Source organism: Microcaecilia unicolor, chromosome 5 (genome assembly GCF_901765095.1).
Source record: "Microcaecilia unicolor chromosome 5, aMicUni1.1, whole genome shotgun sequence".
NCBI classification, from domain to species: domain Eukaryota; kingdom Metazoa; phylum Chordata; class Amphibia; order Gymnophiona; family Siphonopidae; genus Microcaecilia; species Microcaecilia unicolor.
In genome coordinates, this window is record NC_044035.1 from 266,785,702 (window position 1) to 266,810,947 (window position 25,246).

General features: G+C 48.3%; 1 protein-coding gene across 2 annotated transcripts in view; it reads right to left on the minus strand.

The window, feature by feature from the left end:
* Positions 1 to 25,246, minus strand: part of CBLB (Cbl proto-oncogene B) — a 213,690-nt gene that overhangs the window by 96,521 nt on the left and 91,923 nt on the right. For both annotated transcript variants that reach the window (XM_030204169.1, XM_030204170.1), the window contains one exon: positions 19,893 to 20,014. In XM_030204169.1, coding sequence (XP_030060029.1) covers positions 19,893 to 20,014 — 122 coding nt within the window. The remainder of the gene's footprint in view (positions 1 to 19,892; positions 20,015 to 25,246) is intronic.

Genomic DNA, 25,246 nt, shown 5'->3' on the forward strand with positions numbered 1-25,246 from the left:
CTGATAGCACAGAGAGGAAGAGAAACATACATAAATTTGGGAAGGTAATCAGAAGGAACTTCATAAAATCACTGAAATCTGTTTATAATTAGATTTTTTTAAGAGAATATGTAATGGATTTTACATATTTTATAGTAAAATACATTACTTTATACTCCCACCATAATCTGGAATGGATGAGGAAGAACTACTACTTGACTTAGACTGTGAGTCCAGTAGGGACAGAGAAAGTACTTGTTTATAAATCTTTACTAAAGACTTATAGATTGGCCTTTTATAGTATTCTGCTTGCAGTTAGTGCCACTTCCAAATTCCTTTGATGTGGGATGGCAAAGCTTTTATTCTTTTCTTTTCTTTATGAAAGGAACACTTTCTCTGCTTCCCTTCATATAAGTGATTTTAAAGGGATTTGGCATACCACCTTTCTGTGGTACAAAGTAATTTACACATTTAAATACAAGCACTTTTTCTATCTTTAGTGGGCTCACAATCAAAGGGTTTTTTTTTTTTTTTGGTTTGTTTTTTTTGTACCTGGGTTAAGGTTCTTGCCCAGGGTCACAAGGAGTTGCAATGGGAGTCAAACCCAGTTCCCCAGGTTCTCAGGCTACTGCACTAACCAAGCCATATGTAATGAAGGTGAAATCATAAGAGCTTATAACAACGGCAAATCAGTAAATTACATACCTCAAGAATATAGAATTGCTATTTTTTTTTTTTTTAAGGCTAGCAGAATAAAAATCTTATCCATCATAAAACACATGTTCAAATATAACATCAACTCAAAAGTTATGAACAATATAAAATAAGTACTTCTCAACAAGAAATATTTTTTTGAAAAGTCATTTAGCATTATGATTTACTTTTTCCTGTAAGTGTTCCACTTTATGTAGTCTTGGATCCAGTAATGTGAACTTCAGTGTAACTTCCTTACTTGATTACCTGAAAAGTTTTTTTTTCTTTTTTGATTATTAAGATAGCTACACTTTTCTGTACAAGTTATTTACTTGATTGTTAAAATTTAAAATAGTGATAAAAAAATTTAAAAATAAAAAAGCATGATGATGTACTTGCAAATCAAATTATTTGTAGTTTATTTTATTTACTAGTAGAAAATCCCATTCATGAATCCAACATGCCCTCCCCCACCACCTGTACAGCCTCATCTTTCACTGCCACAATCTCATCTCCAGGTCCTGCTGGCTCTCCATCAGTGCATACAAAGGTAAAAGCAAGTTTGTATGATCTGGTGATGTACTGCCACTCTCTGCCTCTGAGTTGCAATCCCCACAAAGGGTGGCAGAAATTTGGCAAACATCACCTGAAAATCATTAGTCACTTCTTAGTACCTCATCAACACTAACATCTAGAAACCTCAAAAAGAGGTAAGACTGGTAAATCAAGCAACTGATTAACATGAAAATAGACACCATCTTCAGAAGGAAGGAAGAAGGGAACTGTGTGGACAGACACTCCAGCATCAGAAAATCAAAGACAGAAATCTCAACAGGAGATGGCCTGAAGTTCAGAAACCGTTAGTTTACAGCATAAAACCTTTGATAGTTGCAGTCTTTACAGGCTCAAAGGGTGAATGTTGTAAAGCCAGAAATATATCAATTTAGATTCCACTTTGGATATTCTACCCTCAAAGAAGGCCAAAATTAGGTGACCCTTTTCACAAAATAGACATCAGGATGGGCAGCCAAGGACATATTTCACAAGCAGCCTATACAACGTGCTAGTGCTACTACTTGAACCCTTGGAGAGTCTAGTGCCAACCCCTTGTTGAAGCTATCTTAAAGAAAAGGACAGAATCTGAGGAGCAGAAGTGTTTGAAGGGGGCTATGCTCTTTTTTTTTTTTTTTAATCATGGTGTATGGAAAAACTCTCCATAGTCTTGTATACCCCAACTAGCCGTTGAGCCCGTGAAAATGGGCTACTTTTGGAATGGGGGGGGGGGGGGGTCCAAGCCCCCCCCCTCCGGAGTCGCTGCCGCCGCCCCTCCACCCGGCCCGAGCAGCACTGTAAACTTACATCAGCACGCAGCAGCAGGCACATCAGCAAAGCTGCCGTCGAGGCGGGCTTCCTACTCTGCCTGTGTCCCGCCCTCGTGTGACGTAACGTCGGCGAGGGCGGGACAAAGGCAGAGAAGAAAGCCCGACAGCACCTTTGCTGATGTGCTTGCTGCTGCGTGCTGATGTAAGTTCACAGTGCTCGGGCCAGATGGAGGGGCGGCGGTGACTCCGGGGGAGGGGGAGCGGTTCCGACGTCTGCAGCATGCCGGTAGAGACTTCCCTCTCTGTCCTGCCCCCATCATCACGTATTGAAGCGGGGCGGGGCAGAGAGGGAAGGCTCTACTGTGCATTTGCGAGTGAGAACGGTCGCTCGCCCTTTATATGTTTGATGAGGAAGACTTCTTCTGAGCTTGAAGCAGAATAGTAATGTCAGAGCAACCTTTACGCCTTAATGTTGATTTTTCAAGAACTATACTAAGAGGTCAAAGAAGAACGGATCTTCCATAAAGATCAGGCACTGTAGCACCACGCCTCTGTTCTGAGGAGTTTGAGCAGTTGGGCTGCTTGAAGCCATATGAGATCGGCAAACCAAAGCCTTCTTGGACAATCTGGAGCTACTAGATCCACCCTTCTGGGAGAGATCACTATCTTCCTAAATAATCGGACCACTGTTGAACAGAGCATAAAAACATAAAGGTAGCCTTTTTTTGTCTAGGGCTGAACTAGTGCAACAAGGCCCTCATAATCTTGTTCCCTCCAATGACTTAGAAACCATGGAACCTTCACATTTGTTTTGGTTACCATCAGGCCCATCACTAGATAACCCCATTGCATCATTATGAGCTGGAAAACATTGTTAGCTAATTCCTATTCCCCTACGTCTAGTGAGTGCCTGATGAGAATCCATCTGAAAGTTTTGTACACCCACGACAGACAAACTGAGCAGGTTCTTTTCTGCCTATTGGAACAAAAGACAAGCTTTGAGAGACAACAGTGAGTTGCGAGTCCCTCCCTGCCTATTGACATATGCCACTGCCATAGCATTGTTGAAGAAAACTCCCATTGGCTCTTTTCTTAGAAACTAAGCAAAGGCCAGCAAGGCTTTTCAAACTGCATGCAGTTCCAGACAACTGATCAACCAGGACGCCTCCATTTTGGACCACTTGTCTTGGACTACCAGCTTTTGCAGACATGCTTCCCCTCCCTTAAACTGAATAAGATGAAATCTGTGGTCATTACCATCCAATCCACTATCTGCAAGGGAACTCCTTTCCCAAGATTAGAAGGTTTTCATCCTCTAGTGCATGCTGCACTTGGCTCAAACCACCCACTGGAAGTAAGAATCAGAATCCTGGAAAAGGGGGAGGGGCAGCAAGAGAGCAGTGATTCTGCAGAGGTCTCATGTGAGCCCTCGCCCATGGAATGACTTCAAAGGTTGCTGTCATTAGTCTAAGCACCTGCATATAATTTCATGCCTGGGGTTATTGATGACTCAAGAACTTGAATTGAGTTTGAAGCTTTTTTATCCAAGGATCTGAGAGAAAAAGCACTTTCCCTTTCTATATATCAAAAAGAACACTGACATATGGACTGCAAGGGAATAAATTTGCTCATCTGAATAAAGTATCTGAACAACTTTGGATGTCACCTGGGAACTTTCTTGGAGGGAGGAAGCCCTGATTAACCAATTACCCAGGTAAAGATGAACTCTTATCCCTCTGAGGTGAAGGTACATGTTATAACCATCATGACCTTTGAAAAGGTTCTGGGAGCAGTAACTAACCCAAATGGCATGGCCCGAAATTGGTAATGCTCACCCAAAATGAAAAATCTCCAATAAGGCAGCCAAATTGGAATGTGAAAATAAGCTCCTTTGAGATTGAAGAATGTGAGAAACTCTCCTGGACATACTGAAACGATAACCAATTGCAAGACAGATCAGGATCGGCTGGAGTGGGTTTCGATGACAACTCCAGTAGCTGGGAAATAGGGTAGACTTTATTTTCCGAGCCCTAAAAATGGCAAGGACAGATAAGGAACAAATGTGTGTATTTTCTCATGCCACTTTCATACCGTATGTTATGAGTGCAGGTCCTGTATATCTCAATGGGTAAGAGGAAAACATAGTATAGTGGAACTCAGCGAATAAAGGGGCCCTTTTACTACACAGTGATAGGGCTACCACCAGGTTTCCTCAAGAAAAATCGGCCCTACCACCAGGCTCACTCAAGAGCCCAGCAGTAGTCACGGCTTCTGGCACTAGTACGGGAGCGTGTCTGGCAATAGGAGGTGGTAAGGTCTCCAGCAGTAAATGGCCACACTGCAATTTTTTAATTACTGCACAGCCATTTATTGTTCCTTTAAAAATAAAATACTTTTTACCAGTGGGGGAAAAGGTGGGCTTGATGTGCTTGCAATCCCCCAAGTCAATGCCACCGTGGGCCACCTTTTACTGCCAATTGGTAACAGGGGCTCAAAATGTTGTAATGCTACTATTGGATTGTTGGCTCAATAATGATTTAATAATGAATGTGACTGTTGGGCAGACTGGATGGACCATGCAGGTGTTTAAGCGAATGCTACATACCTTTAGAAGGTATTCTCCGAGGACAGCAGGCTGATTGTTCTCACTGATGGGTGACGTCCACGGCAGCCCCCCCAATCGGAAACTTCACTAGCAAAATCCTTTGCTAGTCCTCGCGCGCCCATGCGCATGCGCGGCCGTCTTCCCGCCCGAACCGGCTCGTGTTCGTCAGTCCCGTATGTAGCAAGACAAAGACAAGGGAAGACACAACTCCAAAGGGGAGGCGGGCGGGTTTGTGAGAACAATCAGCCTGCTGTCCTCGGAGAATACCTTCTACAGGTATGTAGCATTCGCTTTCTCCGAGGACAAGCAGGCTGCTTGTTCTCACTGATGGGGTATCCCTAGCCACCAGGCTCACTCAAAACAACAAACATGGTCAATTGGGCCTTGCAACGGCGAGGACATAACTGAGATTGACCTAACAATTATTCCAACTAACTGAGAGTGTAGCCTGGAACAGAATAAACATGGGTCTAGGGGGGTGGAGTTGGATTCTAAACCCCGAACAGATTCTGAAGCACTGACTGCCCGAACCGACTGTCGCGTCGGGTATCCTGCTGCAGGCAGTAATGAGATGTGAATGTGTGGACAGATGACCACGTCGCAGCTTTGCAAATCTCTTCAATAGTGGCTGACTTCAAGTGGGCCACCGACGCTGCCATGGCTCTAACATTATGAGCCGTGACATGACCCTCAAGAGCCAGCCCAGCCTGAGCGTAAGTGAAGAAAATGCAATCTGCTAGCCAATTGGATATGGTGCGTTTCCCCACAGCCACTCCCCTCCTGTTGGGATCAAAAGAAATAAACAATTGGGCGGACTGTCTGTTGGGCTGTGTCCGCTCCAGATAGAAGGCCAATGCTCTTTTGCAGTCCAATGTGTGCAGCTGACGTTCAGCAGGGCAGGAATGAGGACGGGGAAAGAATGTTGGCAAGACAATTGACTAGTTCAGATAGAACTCCGACACAACCTTTGGCAAAAACTTAGGGTGAGTGCGGAGGACTACTCTGTTATGATGAAATTTGGTGTAATGGGCCTGGGCTACCAGGGCCTGAAGCTCACTGACTCTACGAGCTGAAGTAACTGCCACCAAGAAAATGACCTTCCAGGTCAAGTACTTCAGATGGCAGGAGTTCAGTGGCTCAAAAGGAGGTTTCATCAGCTGGGTGAGAACGACATTGAGATCCCATGACACTGTAGGAGGTTTGACAGGGGGCTTTGACAAAAGCAAACCTCTCATGAAGCGAACAACTAAAGGCTGTCCTGAGATCGGCTTACCTTCCACACGGTAATGGTATGCACTGATTGCACTAAGGTGAACCCTTACAGAGTTGGTCTTGAGACCGGACTCAGACAAGTGCAGAAGGTATTCAAGCAGGGTCTGTGTAGGACAAGAGCGAGGATCTAGGGCCTTGCTGTCACACCAGACGGCAAACCTCCTCCATAGAAAGAAGTAACTCCTCTTAGTGGAATCTTTCCTGGAAGCAAGCAAGATGCGGGAGACACCCTCTGACAGACCCAAAGAGGCAAAGTCTACGCTCTCAACATCCAGGCCGTGAGAGCCAGAGACCGGAGGTTGGGATGCAGAAGCGCCCCTTCGTCCTATGTGATGAGGGTCGGAAAACACTCCAATCTCCACGGTTCTTCGGAGGACAACTCCAGAAGAAGAGGGAACCAGATCTGACGCGGCCAAAACGGAGCAATCAGAATCATGCTTGAGTTTCAACAAAGTCTTCCCCACCAGAGGTATGGGAGGATAAGCATACAGCAGACCTTCCCCCCAGTCCAGGAGGAAGGCATCCGATGCCAGTCTGCCGTGGGCCTGAAGCCTGGAACAGAACTGAGGGATCTTGTGGTTGGCTCGAGATGCAAAGAGATCTACCAAGGGGGTGCCCCACACCTGGAAGATCTGTCGCACTACACGGGAATTGAGCGACCACTCGTGAGGTTGCATAATCCTGCTCAACCTGTCAGCCAGACTGTTGTTTACGCCTGCCAGATAAGTGGCTTGGAGCACCATGCCCTGACGGCGAGCCCAAAGCCACATGCTGACGGCTTCCTGACACAGGGGGCGAGATCCGGTGCCCCCCTGCTTGTTGATTTAATACATGGCAACCTGGTTGTCTGTCTGAATTTGGATAATTTGGTGGGACAGCCGATCTCTGAAAGCCTTCAGAGAGTTCCAGACCGCTCGTAACTCCAGAAGATTGATCTGCAGATCGCGTTCCTGGAGGGACCAGCTTCCCTGGGTGTGAAGCCCATCGACATGAGCTCCCCACCCCAGGAGAGACGCATCCGTAGTCAGCACTTTTTGTGGCTGAGGAATTTGGAAAGGACGTCCCAGAGTCAAATTGGACCAAATCGTCCACCAATACAGGGATTTGAGAAAACTCGTGGACAGGTGGATCACGTCTTCTAGTCCCCCGGCGGCCTGATACCACTGGGAGGCTAGGGTCCATTGAGCCGATCGCATGTGAAGGCGGGCCATGGGAGTCACATGAACTGTGGAGGCCATGTGGCCCAGCAATCTCAACATCTGCCGAGCTGTGATCTGCTGGGACGCTCACACCCGCGAGACGAGGGACAACAAGTTGTTGGCTCTCGCCTCTGGGAGATAGGCACGAGCCGTCCGAGAATCCAGCAGAGCTCCTATGAATTCGAGTCTCTGTACTGGGAGAAGGTGGGACTTTGGATAATTTATCACAAACCCCAGTAGCTCCAGGAGGCGAATAGTCATCTGCATGGACTGTAGAGCTCCTGCCTCGGATGTGTTCTTCACCAGCCAATCGTCGAGATATGGGAACACGTGTACCCCCAGCCAGCGAAGTGCCGCTGCTACTACAGCCGAGCACTTCGTGAACACTCTGGGTGCAGAGGCGAGCCCAAAGGGTAGCACACGGTACTGGAAGTGACGTGTGCCCAGCTGAAATCGCAGATACTGTCTGTGAGCTGGCAGTATCGGGATGTGCGTGTAGGCGTCCTTCAAGTCCAGAGAGCATAGCCAATCGTTTTCCTGAATCATGGGGAGAAGGGTGCCCAGGGAAAGCATCCTGAACTTTTCCTTGACCAGATATTTGTTCAGGGCCCTTAGGTCTAGGATGGGACGCATCCCCCCTGTTTTCTTTTCCACAAGGAAGTACCTGGAATAGAATCCCAGCCCTTCTTGCCCGGATGGCACGGGCTCGACCGCATTGGCGCTGAGAAGGGCGGAGAGTTCCTCTGCAAGTACTGCAAGTACCTGCTTGTGCTGGAAGCTGTAAGACTGAGCTCCCGGTGGACAATTTGGAGGTTTTGAGGCCAAATTGAGGGTGTATCCTTGCCGGACTATTTGAAGAACCCACTGATCGGAGGTTATGAGAGGCCACCTTTGGTGAAAAACTTTCAACCTCCCTCCGACCGGTAGATCGCCCGGCACTGACACTTGGATGGCGGCTATGCTCTGCTGGAGCCAGTCAAAAGCTCATCCCCTGCTTTTGCTGGGGAGCCGAGGGGCCTTGCTGAGGCGCACGCTGCTGACGAGAGCGAGCGCGCTGGGGCTTAGCCTGGGCCGCAGGCTGTCGAGAAGGAGGATTGTACCTACGCTTGCCAGAAGAGTAGGGAACAGTCTTCCTTCCCCCATAAAAACGTCTACCTATGGAGGTAGAAGCTGAAGGCTGCCGGCGGGAGAACTTGTTGAAAGCGGTATCCCGCTGGTGGAGCTGCTCTACCACCTGTTCGACCTTTTCTCCAAAAATATTATCCGCACAGCAAGGCAAGTCCGCAATCCGCTGCTGGATCCTATTCTCCAGGTCGGAGGCACACAGCCATGAGAGTCTGCGCATCACCACACCTTGAGCAGCGGCCCTGGACGCAACATCAAAGGTGTCATATACCCCTCTGGCCAGGAATTTTCTGCACGCCTTCAGCTGCCTGACCACCTCCTGAAATGGCTTGGCTTGCTCAGGAGGGAGCTTGTCCACCAAGCCCGCCAACTGCCGCACATTGTTCCGCATGTGAATGCTCGTGTAGAGCTGGTAAGACTGAATTTTGGCCACGAGCATAGAGGAATGGTAGGCCTTCCTCCCAAAGGAGTCTAAGGTTCTAGAGTCTTTGCCCGGGGGCGCCGAAGCATGCTCTCTAGAACTCTTAGCCTCCTTTAGGGCCAAATCCACAACTCCAGAGTCGTGAGGCAACTGAGTGCGCATCAGCTCTGGGTCCCCATGGATCCGGTACTGGGATTCGATCTTCTTGGGAATGTGGGGATTACTTAAAGGCTTGGTCCAGTTCGCCAGCAATGTCTTTTTTAGGACATGATGCATGGGTACTGTGGACGCTTCCTTAGGTGGAGAAGGATAGTCCAGGAGCTCAAACATTTCAGCCCTGGGCTCGTCCTCCACAACCACCGGGAAGGGGATGGCCGTAGACATCTCCCGGACAAAAGGCCGCAAAAGACAGACTCTCGGGAGGAGAAAGCTGCCTTTCAGGGGAGGGAGTGGGATCAGAAGGAAGGCCATCAGACTCCTCGTCAGAGAAATATCTGATGTCCTCCTCCTCCTCCCATGAGGCCTCACCATCGGTATCAGACACAAGTTCACGAACCTGTGTCTGAAGCCGTGCCCGGCTCGACTCCATGGAACCACGGCCACGGTGGGAGCGTCGAGAGGTAGACTCCCTCCCCCTAACCGGCGAAGCTCCCTCCGCCGACGTCGTCGGGGAGCTTTCCTGGGAGGCGACCGCAGTCGGTACCGCAGCCGGCGCCTCACTCGACGGTACCGGTGGCGCAAGCACCCCCGGTACCGGAGGGGAAGGGCGCAACAGCTCTCCCAGGATCTCTGGGAGAACGGCCCGGAGACTCTCGTGCAGGGCGGCTGTGGAGAAAGACATGGAAGCCGATGCAAGAGTCGAAGTCAGAGTCTGTTCCGGGCGTGGAGGCTGTTCCGAGCTGTCCAAGGTGGAGCGCATCGACACCTCCTGAACAGAGGGTGAGCGGTCCTCCCGGTGCCGATGCCTACTGGGTGCCGACTCCCTCGGCGACCCAGAGCTCTCGGTACCGACGCGGGAAGGAGACCGGTGTCGATACTTCTTTGACTTTTTCAAACGAAGCATGTCACCGGAGCTTCCCGGTACCGACGAGGAGAACGTAGAATCCAACCGTCGCTTCCTCTGGGCCGAGGCCGAAGAAGGTCGGTCTCGGGGGGGCTGTACCGCAGGAGCCCTCAGGGTAGGGGGTAGACCCACCCGAAGACTCACCGCCACCAGCAGGGGAATGGACAACCCTCACCTGCACTCCAGACGAAGCACCACCGTCCGACGACATCAGCAGAAGCAGAGGTCCCGGTACCACCGACGCAGCCTTCCGATGTCTCGGCCCCGACGATGCAGAGGGTCGATGCCTCGATGCAATCGATACCGTCGCGGCCGAGGGCGGAGGTGTTGACACTGACGACGTCGACGCACTCGATACTCCCGGTGCCGATGCCGACGAAGAGCCCGAGAACAAAACGTTCCACTGGGCCAATCTCGCTACCTGAGTCTTTTTCTGTAAAAGGGCGCAAAGACTGTAGACCTGCGGGCGGTGCCCAGCCCCCAGACACTGAAGACACGACGCGTGCCTATCAGTGAGCGAGATTACCCGGGCGCACTGGGTGCACTTCGATACCGTCGCGGCCAAGGTGTTGACGCTGACGATGTCGACGCACTCGATACTCCTGGTGCTGATGCCGCCGAAGAGCCCGAGAACAAAACGTTCCACTGGGCCAATCTCGCTACCTGAGTCCTTTTCTGTAAAAGGGCGCAAAGACTGTAGGCCTGCGGGCGGTGCCCAGCCCCCAGACACTGAAGACACGACGCGTGCCTATCAGTGAACGAGATTACTCGGGCGCACTGGGTGCACTTCTTGAAGCCGCTGGGAGACTTCGATGACATGGGCGGAAAAATCACGCCGGCGAAATCAAAACTCATAATTGCGGTAAGGCACCAAAAAGATGGGGAGAAAAAAACTCGGCCCGAGGCCTCAAAGGGGCCTACCCCGAAAACGAAAGAAAACTTAACGGGGCCAAAAACTAGAAATAGGGGGAAGGGAAAAAGACCAAAAGGCCCTTTTCCGGAATCCCTCTTTTTTTTTTTTTTTAGCGAAAAGTCAAAAAGACGCGCGAGGGTCAACTTAAGGGGCGTGAACGGCGCAAAACACGACCGTACCGAGCGCGGACAAAAGAAGACTGACGAACACGAGCCGGTTCGGGCGGGAAGACGGCCGTGCGCGCGAGGACTAGCAAAGGATTTTGCTAGTGAAGTTTCCGATTGGAGGGGCTGCCGTGGACGTCACCCATCAGTGAGAACAAGCAGCCTGCTTGTCCTCGGAGAATCTTCTTTCATTTACTACGTTACTATTCTGAAATGAGACATCCACAGACAATAATTCACTTTCATGAGGTACAAAATGAGCCATCTTTTTGGGGAACTATGAAGTAAATGGATTATCTCCCTGACTCCAGGTGGCTCTGGGCACTGGAACCACCCACCCCAAATCCATGAGAGAGGAAAAATCATCTTGGACTGCAATTGGCTTGGTAAGGTTTTTGCATGAGGATTTCAAGAGGAAATCTGCAATTGGTTGGGAAAACTAATTTGTATCCCTGACTGATGTCAAGGATCCACTGATCAGAATTTATTTGGGTCCCTGCCTTGAAGATATTGGCAAGATGCCCTCCTATGAAGACCCTTGAGAAATGGACCAGGACCCCATCATTGGTTGACTCAAGCAGTATCAGCTGATCTAGATGACTGGGAATTGGACTTTCTGTCCCCTTGAAAGAAAGGCTGATGAGGCTGGAAATGAGAGTGTTGGCTGTAGGAAGAGTCTGGTCTATATCTCCTAGCATCCTGAAGTTTGGACCTACTAGTGGAAGATCTAGAGGAGGACTTGGACTTATCTTCTGGAAGCCTTTAGAGCTTGGTATCTTGGCATCCCTAAATCCTTAACCAAATTCACCAAGTCCTCTCTAAACAACAACTTCCCTAGATGAGAATTAGTGTCCACCAAGCTGTAATTACTAAGGTCACTGTATGTGCCAAAACCCTAGCTATATCATAAAAGACATCTACCATGTATGCTAGACCTATCTCTAGCTTAGTCACATGATCCTGTTGGAGATCTAGGTCTTCCTCCAAACCATACTCATACTGATGCCAACAATGCAAGTCCTAGCTACCTCAAAGATCTGCTTTAAAGCTGTCTCAATCTTCCAGTCTTGAAGATCCTTGAAAGCAATACCCCTTTCAACACGAATAATAGTCTTCTTAGACATAGTGGTAACTAGGGAATCTACTCTGGGCTGCTGAAACTTATTGTTTTCATCTGACAGCAATGGATATATTTAGCCATTGCTCTGCCAAACGAGGCTAGCATCAGGGGATTCCCATGCCATTGCAATTACTTCTTGGATTGCTGGATGCATGGTAAAGATCTAGGCAGACCCCTGTGCCCTCTCATAATCGAATCTCCCTAGTCTGAGAGACCTTGAGGTGTCGGGACAACAATCTCTAGGACATCTGCAGCCTTTGTAATCAAAATACGAAACTCTATTTTATGAAACAGCCTGAGAACTTTGTCATCCTCCTCATCCTGATGAATTTCAACCTCTTCTAAAGAATATTTGAGAAGAGAAGAACTTGATATTAACAAATGAACATCTATAGACAAGGGAGCTGAATGAATAGAATCAGTCTCCCACCTCCAGGTGTTCCAGGCAGATCCCCTTTGGTGCTGAGGGCTCTGCTTGAAAAAGAAGGAAGATGAGGAGTGTTCTGTGAGGCTTGCCCACATTTTAGCATATAAGTTTGGTGGAGAAGCAAAACAAAGTCTAGTGAGAAATAGTCAAGGTATCAGAGACCCCTGCATCAACTGTCTGAGAACAGGCAGTAAACTCTAAAAGTGCTGAGTCTGCACTCCAAACTGGCGCTGCTGCAGCAGCTGAAAAGGAATGAAACTCCAAGATGGCCACCACAACTGAGGATTCTGATATGCTACAGAGATTAGAGCTCGCTCCAATTTCTTGCGCAACCCTCCAGGACAGCCCCAAAGTACCTTCCCCCATGAATCTCCAGGCTGCCCTGCTGTTCTGACCTGCAACAGCACACGGAACAATGCCCTGACACAGAGTGCTGTGCCCAACAATGACAGCAGCGCTTGGCTAATTCCGCTGGGGAAGCCATCAGGGAGAGTAACTAAAGACACAGTTTAGAAAGTAACAATGGTAACAACTAAAAAGGGATAACCCTGGTAATGCTTCAGAAAGGATTTCCTCCCTGTTCAGCACACAGCAGTGTTTACAATGCCTTAACTTAGGGATCTTCTAAATCCTAGTTCCCAATTCTATCTGTAGTTGAAGGAGCCATTTTCTGTCTTTTTCTTTTTTTAAGGCAGAAGGAGGGAGAAAAGGGATGTAAAGGAGGGACCCAAAATCTCTAGGTATTGCCCCAAACAGCACACACAATGCTTCTATTCCCTTGCTCTACTGAGAGCCACTTGACCAACTGGACAAGGATAAGGTCTGTCCATTCAGACTGGGATCTACACAGCATACCATCTACCACCTGCTGGAGATAGAAACATACTGAATTGCCAGGGTTGCACATGGTCCTGTATGACCACAGCACAATTCTCTGTTTTCTATCTCTACCTGCTGGTCAATGGTTACAACCACCTGCAAGTTTTAGAGTGATCTAGGGGACATTATACATTTAAGATGTAATTGTATTTCCTTACTGTTACATTCTGCTTTAAAACAAGAAGGAAAAAAAGTATACAGAGGTGGAGGGAAGGGAAAATTAGGTTCTTACCTTGGTAATTTTCTTTCCTTTAGTCATAGCAGATGAAGCCATTACGTATGGGTTATGTCCATCAACCAGCAGGGGAGATAGAGAGCACTCAAACTTTCACAGTGCCCTCTTGGCCAGCTAGCTCCACTGCCTCTTCAGTATTTGAAGCTTCCAAAGCAGTATGGCAAACCGCAATGGGAATCACAAGAGCTTTCCTCACAGCGAACGATGGCCCATCACAAGGGCATGAACTCATAAAGGAGGGAATGCACATCCTCCTGGAGGGAATAAACTCATCCTCCTTATTGTATAAGTGGAGGGGAACACACGCGCCTCCTGGAGGGAATCACACATCCTCCCAACACACTGGAGGGAATGAACTCATCCTCCTATTTATAGAACTGGAGGGGAACACACGCGCCTCCTGGAGAGAATCAACACATCCTCCAAAAAAAAACATGCTGGAGGGAATGAACACATCCTCCTAAATTTAAACTGAACATGAATCCTGAAGATTGTTTTCCAACTTTCTCCCAAGGAAGGAACTTCAGGAAATTAGAACAGAACCTGAAAAACAGATTCACAGCATACAGACAATCATACAGGGAGGGCTCATGGCTTCATCTGCTATGACTAAAGGAAAGAAAATTACCAAGGTAAGAACCTAATTTTCCCTTCCTTGTCATCAAGCAGATGAAGCCATTACATATGGAATGTAACAAAGCAATCCCTAGATAGGGTGGGAACAAGCCACACCACGCGCTAGCACTTGTGCACCAAAACGCGCATCCCTCCTGGCAGCCACATCCAGCCTGTAATGTCGGGCAAAGGAGAGCTTAGAAGCCCATGTTGCTGCACTGCATATCTCTTGAAGAGAGAGTGCTCCAGTTTCAGCCCAAGAGGAAGAAATCGCTCTAGTAGAATGTGCCTTAAAGGCTACAGGCGGAACCCTGCCGGCCAGCAGATAAGCTGAAAAGATAGTTTCTTTGAGCCAGCGGGCAATAGTGGCTTTAGACGCTGGAGACCCTCTGCGAGAACCGGATAGCAAAACAAACAGATGATCAGAAGTCCTGAAAGAGCTAGTAACTCGCAGATACTGCAGCAGAGTCCTGCGCACATCCAAAAGGTGCAGCTGGCTAAAAGATTCTGGAAACTCTTCCTCTGAAAAAGAGGGCAAGAAAATAGGCTGGTTTAAGTGAAAGGCTGAAACCACCTTAGGCATAAAGGAAGGCACGGTCCGAACCGTAACTCCGGACTCTGAAAATTGCAGAAATGGGTCTCTACAGGACAGCGCCTGGAGCTCTGACACCCGTCTCGCCGAGGTAATGGCCACCAGAAAAACGGCCTTCAGTGTCAAGTCTTTCTTCGAAGCTCGCCGAAGCGGCTCAAAAGGAGATGCCTGCAGGGTTTTCAAAACTAGCCCCAGGTTCCAAGCTGGACAGGGTGCTCGCACTGGAGGTCGGAGCCAAAGCACCCCTCTAAGAAACCGTGCCACATCTGGGTGAGCAGCCAAAGACACGCCTTCCACCTAACCACGAAGGGAGGCCAACGCTGCCACCTGCACCCGCAGGGAATTATAGGCCAAGCCTTTTTGTACACCTTCCTGCAAAATGTCCAGAATCGGCGAGACAGGAGCCCGCATTGGAACAATGGCTCTGGAAGCACACCAAGACTCAAACAGGCACCAAATCCTGGCATAAGCCACGGAAGTGGACCGCTTGCGGGCTTGCAGGAGAGTGGAAATAACTTTATTGGAATAACCTTTATCCCTCAATTGCGCCCTCTCAATAGCCATGCCGTAAGACCAAAGCAGCCGGCGTCCTCCATGGCTACCGGTCCCTGAGTCAACAGGTTCGGTACCAGAGGTAACGGCAGAGGAGCCTCCAGGAGCATCTGTCGGAGGTCTGCATACCAAGGTCTCCTTGGCCAATCCGGGGCGATGAGGACCACTTCTCCTGGGTGCAGCCGAATCCGCAAGAGCAGGCGCCCTATCAAGGGCCATGGGGGAAACACATAAAGTAGACCCGGAGGCCAGGGTTGAGCCAAGGCATCCAACCCCGCCGAGCGAGGATCTCTCCGTCTGCTGAAGAAGCACGGGACTTTGGTATTGGCACTTGTCGCCATTAGATCCATCACGGGCTTGCCCCATTTGGCACAGATCTGCAGGAATACTTCGTCTGCCAGATTCCATTCTGCTGGATCGATCTGATGCCTGCTCAGATAATCGGCCTGCACATTGCTCTGACCTGCAATATGAGCTGCCGACAGACACTGAAGATGCAGCTCGGCCCAGTGGCAAATCAGTTCGGCCTGCGCGGCTAGTGCTCTGCACCTTGTTCCGCCTTGTCGATTTATATAGGCCACCGTTGTCGTGTTGTCCGACATCACTCTGACAGCCAATCCTTCCAGGGTCACTTGAAAGGCCAGAAGCGCCTGAAACACCGCTTTCAACTCTAGGCGGTTGATGGACCACTCCGACTCCTCGGGTGTCCATAGACCCTGGGCATGCTTCCCCTTGCAGTGTGCGCCCCAGCCCTTCAGGCTGGCATCTGTTACCACTAGGCACCAAACGGGGAGCGTCAGCGGCATTCCTCGCCGCAGTATGCTGTCCGAGAGCCACCACTCCATGCTGAGACGGGCCGCAGGGAGCCAAGTAAGTCTGCATTGGTAATCCTGAGAAATAGGAGACCATCTCCGGAGTAGGGAATACTGTAGAGGTCTCAGGTGCGCTCTCGCCCAGGGTACCACTTCCATCATGGCTGTCATCGATCCCAGCAGCTGGACAATGTCCCAAGCTCGCGGGCGGGGCATCCTCAGGAGCAGACGGACCTGATTCTGAAGCTTGCACCGCCTTAGCTCGGGTAGGAACACATAGCCCGAGACTGTGTCGAACCTGGCCCCCAAAAACTCTAGAGATTGTGAAGGGGACAGGTGACTTTTGGCCATATTGACGACCCAGCCTAGAGATTGCAGTACTGAGACCACTCTGGCTGTAGCTTGTAAGCTCTCTGTTGCAGAGTCTGCTCTGATGAGCCAGTCGTCTAGGTATGGGTGAACCCTGATACCTTCTCGCCTGAGAAAAGCAGCTACTACCACCATTACCTTCGAAAAGGTTCGGGGAGCTGTGGCGAGGCCAAAAGGCAAGGCCCTGAACTGGAAATGTTTTCCCAACACCGCAAACCTCAGAAACTTCTGGTGCGGGGGCCAAATCGGTATATGCAAGTAAGCTTCTTTCAGGTCTAGAGACGTGAGAAACTCTCCTGGCTGAACCGCCGCAATGACGGAGCGCAGGGATTCCATGTGGAAATGCCGCACTCTCAGGGACTTGTTCACTTCTTTTAATTCCAGAATAGGGCGAAAGGACCCACCTTTTCGCGGCACCACAAAGTAGATGGAGTATCAGCCGCAGCCTTGCTCGGCGGGAGGCACCGGGGTCACTGCCCCTAACTGAATCAGACCTTGTAAAGTCTCCTCCATCGCCGCCCGTTTGACAGCAGAACCGCATCAGGACTCCACAAACACGTCTCTTACTGGGGCGTTGAATTCTATTCTGTATCCATCTCTGATCAGGTCCAGAACCCAATGATCTGAGGAAATCTTGGCCCACTCCTCGACAAAGAGGGAAAGCCGTCCTCCGATGACAGGCATCGAGGAGAGGGCCGGCGCACCATCATTGAGAGGGCCACCCCTGAACTCCTGGTCTTGAGCCACCGGCTGCGGAACGCTTGTCCGAGCGAAAGGAGTTCCTCTGCTGACCACGGGCACGTGAAGTGAACCCAGCAGAACGCCCCGGGCGGTACCTTCTAGCTTCACGGAAGCGAGGTCTGTACGAGGAGTGGACCGCCTGGCCCTTAGAGGAAGGCCTCTGCCTATCTTCGGGCAAGCGCTGGGGTTTTGGATCACCCAGGCCTTTCACAATTTTCTCTAACTCCTCACCAAATAGGAGAAGTCCTTGAAAAGGCAACTTCACCAACCTTTGCTTAGAGGCCATGTCCGCTGCCCAGTGTCGTAGCCACAGACGACGGAGAGCCGCCACTGCTACTGCCATTTGTTTAGCCGAAGCTCTGACAAGGTCATAAAGGGCATCAGCCAGAAAGGACAAGGCCACCTCCATCCGCAGAGCCACATCCAAGAAGGGCTCCGCTCCATCTGCGGGCTGAGCCACTGCCTGTTGCAGCCAAGCTAGGCAGGCTCTCACAGAATAACAGCTGCATGCAGACGCCCGAACAGTGAGACCTGCAATTTCAAAGGACCGTTTCAACGCTGTTTCCAGCCTACGGTCTTGAACGTCCTTCAGGGCAACACCTCCTTCAACAGGGAGGGTAGTTCTCTTTGTCACCGCAGTGACTAGGGCATCCACTGTAGGCATTTGAAAACGAGCCATATGTCCCTCACGCAGAGGGTATAACTGCCCCATAGCCCTGGAAACTCTCAAAGGTCCCTCGGGGTCAGCCCACTGAGCCGAAACAAGCTCTAGGATGGAGTCATGCAAAGGGAAGGCCCGAGCAGCTTTCTTGGTACTAGCCATCCTGGGATTACCCGAGGAGGCCATGCCACTGTCAGGATCTTCAATCGAGAGGGCCTGCAGGGTATCTGAAATAAGCGCTGGCAGCTCATCACGGTGGAAAATCCTCACCGCGGAGGGATCATCCAGATCCTGTGGTAAATCCGCACCTGACTCTGGTTCCTCAGACCAAGAACGTCTGTCAGAGTTCTCCGAATCCTCACACCCCGGCCACGGGGGGGAAAAAGGTGCACCACAATCTGAAGGGGAATTAACCCTTCTGCGCTTATCTTTAGGTCAAGCATCCGGGAAAAAAGCCTCACTGGGCAGTCCCAGGCCAGAATCCATCGGGGGGACAATCACAGGAGCCTCGGGCGACCCTTGAGGAAGGGCTCTTTTCATCATGTATGCTTTATGCAGCAAAAGCACAAAATCCGGGGAGAAAATCTCACCCTGGGCACCCAAATCCTGTCCGGTGCTAGCCACTCCTGAAATAACCTCATCTCGAGGTGCCCCACCCGGCTCAGGTCTCACCGTGTCCACGGAGGCCGCGCCATGCGGTGTAAGCAAAATGGCGCCCGCTGCCAGCTCAGAGCGGGAAGAAACATCGCTCGCCATGCTCGGGCCGGCTCCTACGCCAATACAGCACGATTTACAGAGCCCTGCTGCTGATTTGCGCTTGCCACAAGTGGAACAGCGCTTTACATTGTCCGCAGCCATCGCAGAAAAATGGCGGTAAAATCCAAAATGGCGGTTTCGCGCCAAAATCGCCCCGATCGCGGGCCCACCCCGGAGGAGTTGGAAAACACTCTTACCTCAAAGGATCTAGTGTACAACTACGATCCTGCTGAAAATCAGGTCAAAAACCTCTGTTCCAGCGTCTCTGCGTTTAAAAACGCGACGCGACTTTTTTTTTTTTTTTTTTAAGCTGTGAGGAAAGCAGAGGTATTGAAGACTCCGGAGGCTCAGATGAGTGGGAAAGGCAGGGAAAGGGCGAACCTATATGCCTGCATCCACTGTTGGTGGGTAAGGACAGGGAAAGCAAGGCAATATGTCCACATCCACAGAGGTATGGGTAAGGCAGGAAAGGGCTAACCTATGTGCCTTTAAAGTGAAGCTGCTGTAGCCTCCAACACCCCGGTTAACAACTGGCAAGCCAGGAACCACCTCCCGGCAGATTTTTCTGGAGCTCGAACAAGCTGCAGCCACCCTGCTAAGGGAGATACAGAATACTGAAGAGGCAGTGGAGCTAGCTGGCCAAGAGGGCACTGTGAAAGTTTGAGTGCTCTCTATCTCCCCTGCTGGTTGATGGACATAACCCATACGTAATGGCTTCATCTGCTTGATGACAAGGAACAATGGATGAAATGGTGACTAAAAGAATTCAACTAAGAAACATTGCTGAAATTTGCCAATACAATGGAAAATTTCAGAAAAAGACATTTGCATAGGAAGGAGGATAGATTCTGCCTTTTGATTTCCTGTACTAAAATGAGGCATACTGCTGTTTTTCCCTCCCCCACTTTCTACTGCAAGGAAAGTTTTGAGACTTGGGTTGGTGAGTCTTGCAGATGAGGAACCCATAATTATAGCTACTAAGACAATGATAGTTACTTTCCTCATACTGTTTCAAATGAAGTGGTGAAAAGACAGAAAAAATAAACTACGCAAACATGAGGCTGGGTGGTAGAACAGCATCCTGCCTTTGCAGCCACAAGAACTAGCTACGAGTGGGGAGTAAACAAAGAAAAAAAAAGCAGCAGACAGTTCTATAGTATTGTTGTTCATACAGTCAGTTTACTACATAACTTGAGAGCTCCTAATGCTATGTGTTCCTGTGTAAATCCCTTCTGCGTCGGCTGAACGCATATGCAATTTACAATATAATACATTTAGAAGAAAGCATGGATGTTACCAAAGCAGGAACTAAATATATTTTGGCACACGTTCAGTGGTACTGCAATGCTAGAAACAAACTTAATCAAAACCCCTTACCTCCCAGGTTTTGTGCTATATTTCTGTAATCGCGCTTTGACTTCATCATATGTTAGGAATGCCATATAACCAGGATGTGTCACAGCTAAGAAGTTCCAGTTCCTTAAGATGGAGCTCCATGGCTAAATAACCAAAATAATTAAGTAGGACAGACAGAACAATGTATTAGTTGCTGAGGCCAATATGATATTATTCAAAATGACTTTCCATTACACTTGTCATGCACACCTGAAACAGCCCAAGCTGAAATATTCTATCCTTCAAACCAGTCAGCAGTCTAAAACAGCAACGCAATGCAATTGTCAGGACCCAAGTTCTACTAGCAAAAAAATGTTTTGAAAAAAAAAAAAAACACCCAGAGATCTCTACCTTTGATTTATATGTCTATGTTAAGTTACAATAATATTCTAAATCAAAATAAATCATACCTACCTACAAAGGCAACAATGATTCTAGTGTTCAATAATAAAATAGGCATGTGTCTAATGTTTAATAGTTTTGAAATTAATGGTTAATATATAGTACTGTGCTACCAATTTCTTCTCAGGGGCTCGTCAACTCTGTTCCACAGAGTGAGATATACTTTGTTCTCATAAAAATTTATAAAATGGTCTCCTGAGAACCCAATTCAGCATGATTGCTTATATGTGATCAAGTGCCTGCAGGTACATATATATGTACAGTATACTTGTCATATACAAACACAAAAATATACATAAGCATGACACTCAATCCTTGTCACACAAAGGCTGATTTATTATGCCATGGTAGAATGTGTCCTGTTAAAGTTCCTTAAAGGACCAGTTTTAAAATGGCTTTGATTAATCTCAATGTAGTCAATTTACTAATACCTATTAATTCCCTTTAGTAAACAGGCTCCTCTTGTGTATCATACTAAACTAAGTCTCTGATTTTTCTACTGAAACTCTTCAGATATCTAAAAATACTTCCAGGACTACTCAGATTCTCTGTTCAACTACTTATCCTGGGTCACTTGCCCTAAACTGTACATCTCCATTGCTCGCGTGCCAGTGGTCAAAATTTCTGAAGCTGGGGGATCCAAGATAAAATTGGATTCGTAAAATTGCAGTTCAGAAGGAATGCTGGATGTCGCAGACGGTGAAAATACTACAATTGTGAAAATCCAAGATAAGTACTGTACTCTGGGCATCATTATTTAGCTTCACACAGCCTATTCTGTATCTATGGAAGGTATTTGTAATTTATAACCATTTTTAATGTGGAAGTGGAGTTTTTTTATGACTCATGATTGAACAGAGCCTCCTACAATTCTGAAGGTGTTTGCCTTACAAATAGGTGTGAATCCGATATTCACTGAAGTCTTTTTTTCTCCACTTCCTATACATTATTATTGATACATTCTCTTGAGAAACTTAATGACATCCCTAAGATACAGAATATAATATAAATTGGAAAATTGATTGCAGATATTTTGATATTGGATCCAAGATAACCCCTTTCTCCAGACAGGTTTTGTTCAGGCACCACTGCAGACTCTGCCATGCAGCTCCAAACTGATATATCCCCTCACCATAGTCCTTGTCCCTTGAAGACCAACTAGTCATGAGGGTGGCCTGCAATGTGCAGAGAGGCCCTTGCCCAAAGAATTACCTGCAGCATTGCCATCACAGATCTCAACAACTGCATACAATCAAAATCATCACCAGATCAGTCTAACTATGTGTTTCTTTCACCCTTTTCCTCTATCAATGATTTAAGATCATCATATTTCTCTTCAGGAAAAAAAAATCAATTGACTTTCAGCCTTGTGGAAAATATTTTTGTATGTACAAGCCCATGAAGAGCTGGTAAGAAGCTATGCAAGAGGTGAGTAAATTGTTTTGAAAAACTTTCTCCTAAGATGACCCAGGATCTAGCACACCTTCCAGCAAGTACCAACAAGTGGGTCCTGTCTCTCTGGCCTGGTGTGGTAATTGTTGCTTCTCAAATCTAGAAGCCTTCTAAATGCTGTATATACTGTCGGGCACAGAGAGGAGAGTCTCCCAACATTCTCATCTGCACATCCTGAAGAATGCCATATATGGACACGATCATGGTTTCCTTGGTGGAAAGAGTCAAAAAACTGAAGAATGCTCTCATTTTGCCCTGGCCTCTACCTTCGCTAACTTTTCCCTATTCTCCTTTCACCTGACCAGAGTACATTTCAGATATCTAAGAATACTTCTATAACAGCTCAGATTCTGTAGCAGATCTCTGTAGGGGGACCATAGCTGTTTGATCAGATGGTATCCTGGATTTGGCTATTTTGGGCAATTGAAATGTGGGAAATTTTAATAATAATATTAACTGATCATCATTGTTGAATGTTTCTATTGTATTGCAGTGCACACAGACCCCCATGACTAGCTACACATTAAAATAAATTAAACTTGGCTAACACACAAGCCACTTATGAGGGCTCCCACTGTTTGTTAGGGCCTAGACTTTGATGCAGACCAGTGACTCACTAAAGCATCCTCTCCTCATGCACTGGAGATGTCAACATCCTTCAATGCCTCAGCTTCAATATCATGCCTCTAATTACTGCTATGAATTCCAGAATTGGCTGGATTTCTCTTGGCACTGGTGTTGACCTACATAGTGATAGGTGGTGATTCCTTATCACAAGGACTTCCTGTTGAGCTCATTATCAAAACTTGCCAATCCCAATGATACCTGGAGTGCAGGAGGAGTGGCTATCCCCTCCTGAACTCTGGCCCTTGGAGGCCGTTGCATGCTCCCTGACATAGAAAGATACATTGTCCTGTGGGTATGCTTTATAAAGAAGAAAAAAGGCTGCCTCCATCTCCTTGATCCTGGTATCATGCATGAGGAGGCCTGAAGCCAATGTTCCCTCACTTTTTCAGCGTCTCTCTATTCTAGTGCCAATGTATCCGAATCCTTAGCACATATCAGGCAGAATTCCAACAATGGTCCATACAGAAAACCTCTATCAATACTTGACACTAAGGAAGTCTAACTTGTCCTTGATGGTGATGGATCCTCAGTATATAATGCAGCTGCAGAGTCCTTAAGGGGGTCAATGCCATCAATATACTTGAACCAGATTTACCTCAACCAAAGCACGTCTCCTGCTCTTGGCCTTCACAAAGAGCCCTGCACATCATATTTTGAAGGCAGTGCACTTCTGGCTATTTGAAACTCATGGACATTTGTTACAATTCATGTTTGTTTTTAACCTACTTAGCCTTGCTGAACCAACCATACTTCTGTATCTTGAGAATCAATAGAGAAAAAACCCATCTTGACCAATACTGCGTAATGTACCAATAACAGTGCAGGTCATGGATGCATTCCTAAGAGGAAAGGAAGTAGAACTAAAGAGATCAACAAAAAAGCAAAATAAATAAAAGAAGCTTCTAACGTACTTACCCTATGGAAAAACCAGGACATGAAAACTATATGTTCACTGGATTCCACGGAACAAAATGGACACCAATGCAGGAGGCCCTATATGTGCAGAGTATTCTGTTCTACAATACTCTTGAAGCTTTATTTACTTTTCTTGGGCCCAGAATCTACCACAATATCATACATCTTTGAACACTGAGTATCTTGTTAGATAACAAGTAACTAGTTTGTTACTAATCTAGAATGTATATATCCCCTAAACTAGGGCCATTTACAGAAAATTACACATAGGTACAGCATTACTTGGGTACTGACATGGTAAAATTATGTATCATACCTGATAATTTTCTTTCCATTAATCATAGCTGATCAATCCATAGACTGGTGGGTTGTGTCCATCTACCAGCAGGTGGAAATAGAGAGCAATCCTTTTGCCTCCCTATATGTGGTCATGTGCTGCCGGAAACTCCTCAGTCGATATCCAAGCTCCATCCGCAGGACTCAGCACTTAGAGAATTACACCCACAAATGGGACACTCTGCCCAGCTCACCACCGCCGAAATGGGGGAGGGGAATTAACCCAGCTCATCCCCACACAAGTGGGGGAGGGGAATCCGTCCAGCTCACCACCCCGCCGATGCGGGGGGATCTGGCTTATCCTGCAACCGCAACCGCGGGAGGAGCTGACTGACCCGAACACCGCCGAAGCGGGAGGGGTACAAAGCTGCCCTACAGCCGCATGAAGCGGGAGGGAGCGCCGGCAGAATTTATGTCTCAATCCAGCCCCGTAAAACGGAGGGGAGAGGAATGCAGCAGCTCACTGTAACACAAACTCGTCTCAACTCTTGAAGAATCCAATTGAAAAAACTTGAACTCGAAGTCCTCCTGAACAGGAACTGAAGACTAAACTTGAACCTGAAATGCAACCAGAATATAAACAGTACAGATATCTGGGAGGGGCTATGGATTGATCAGCTATGATTAATGGAAAGAAAATTATCAGGTATGATACATAATTTTACCTTCCATATCATCATGCTGATCAATCCATAGACTGGTGGGATGTACCGAAGCAGTACTCACCCAGGGCGGGACATTGAAATCCCTGACCGCAACACTGAAGCTCCAAACCGGGCCTCCGCCCGAGCAGCCACAGTCAAGCGGTAATGCCTGGAAAAGGTATGGGCAGATGCCCAAGTTGCCGCCTTGCATATCTCTTCCAAGGAGACGGACCCGGCCTCTGCCATCGAGGCCGCCTGAGCTCTAGTGGAGTGAGCCTTCAGCTGAATAGGCGGCACCTTCCCCGCGGCCACATAAGCCGCTGCAATGGCTTCCTTGACCCATCTTGCCACTGTAGGCTTAGCAGCCTGCAGACCCTTACGAGGACCTGCAAACAGGACAAACAGATGATCCGATCTCCGGAAATCATTGGTCACTTCCAAGTATCTGATGATGACTCGTCTCACATCCAGATATTTGAGAGCAGAGTATTCCTCTGGGTAGTCCTCCCTACGAAAGGAAGGGAGACAGAGCTGCTGATTCACATGGAAGCGAGAAACAATCTTGGGCAGGAAGGAAGGCACTGTGCGAATAGTCACTCCTGCCTCAGTGAACTGCAGAAAAGGCTCTCGACATGAGAGTGCCTGGAGCTCGGAAACTCTTCTGGCTGAAGTGATAGCCACCAAAAAGACTGCTTTCAACGTCAGGTCTTTCAGAGATGCCCTCGACAAGGGTTCAAAAGGAGGCTTCTGCAAGGCTCTTAGCACCAGGTTGAGATTCCACGCAGGCACCACTGAGTGCAGAGGAGGGCGCAGGTGATTAACTCCCTTGAGAAAACGTACCACATCTGGCTACGAAGCCAGGGAAGCACCCTTCAGGCGGCCCCTGAAGCAAGCCAGAGCCGCTACCTGGACTTTAAGGGAACTGAGCGACAGGCCTTTCTCCAGACCTTCTTGCAGGAA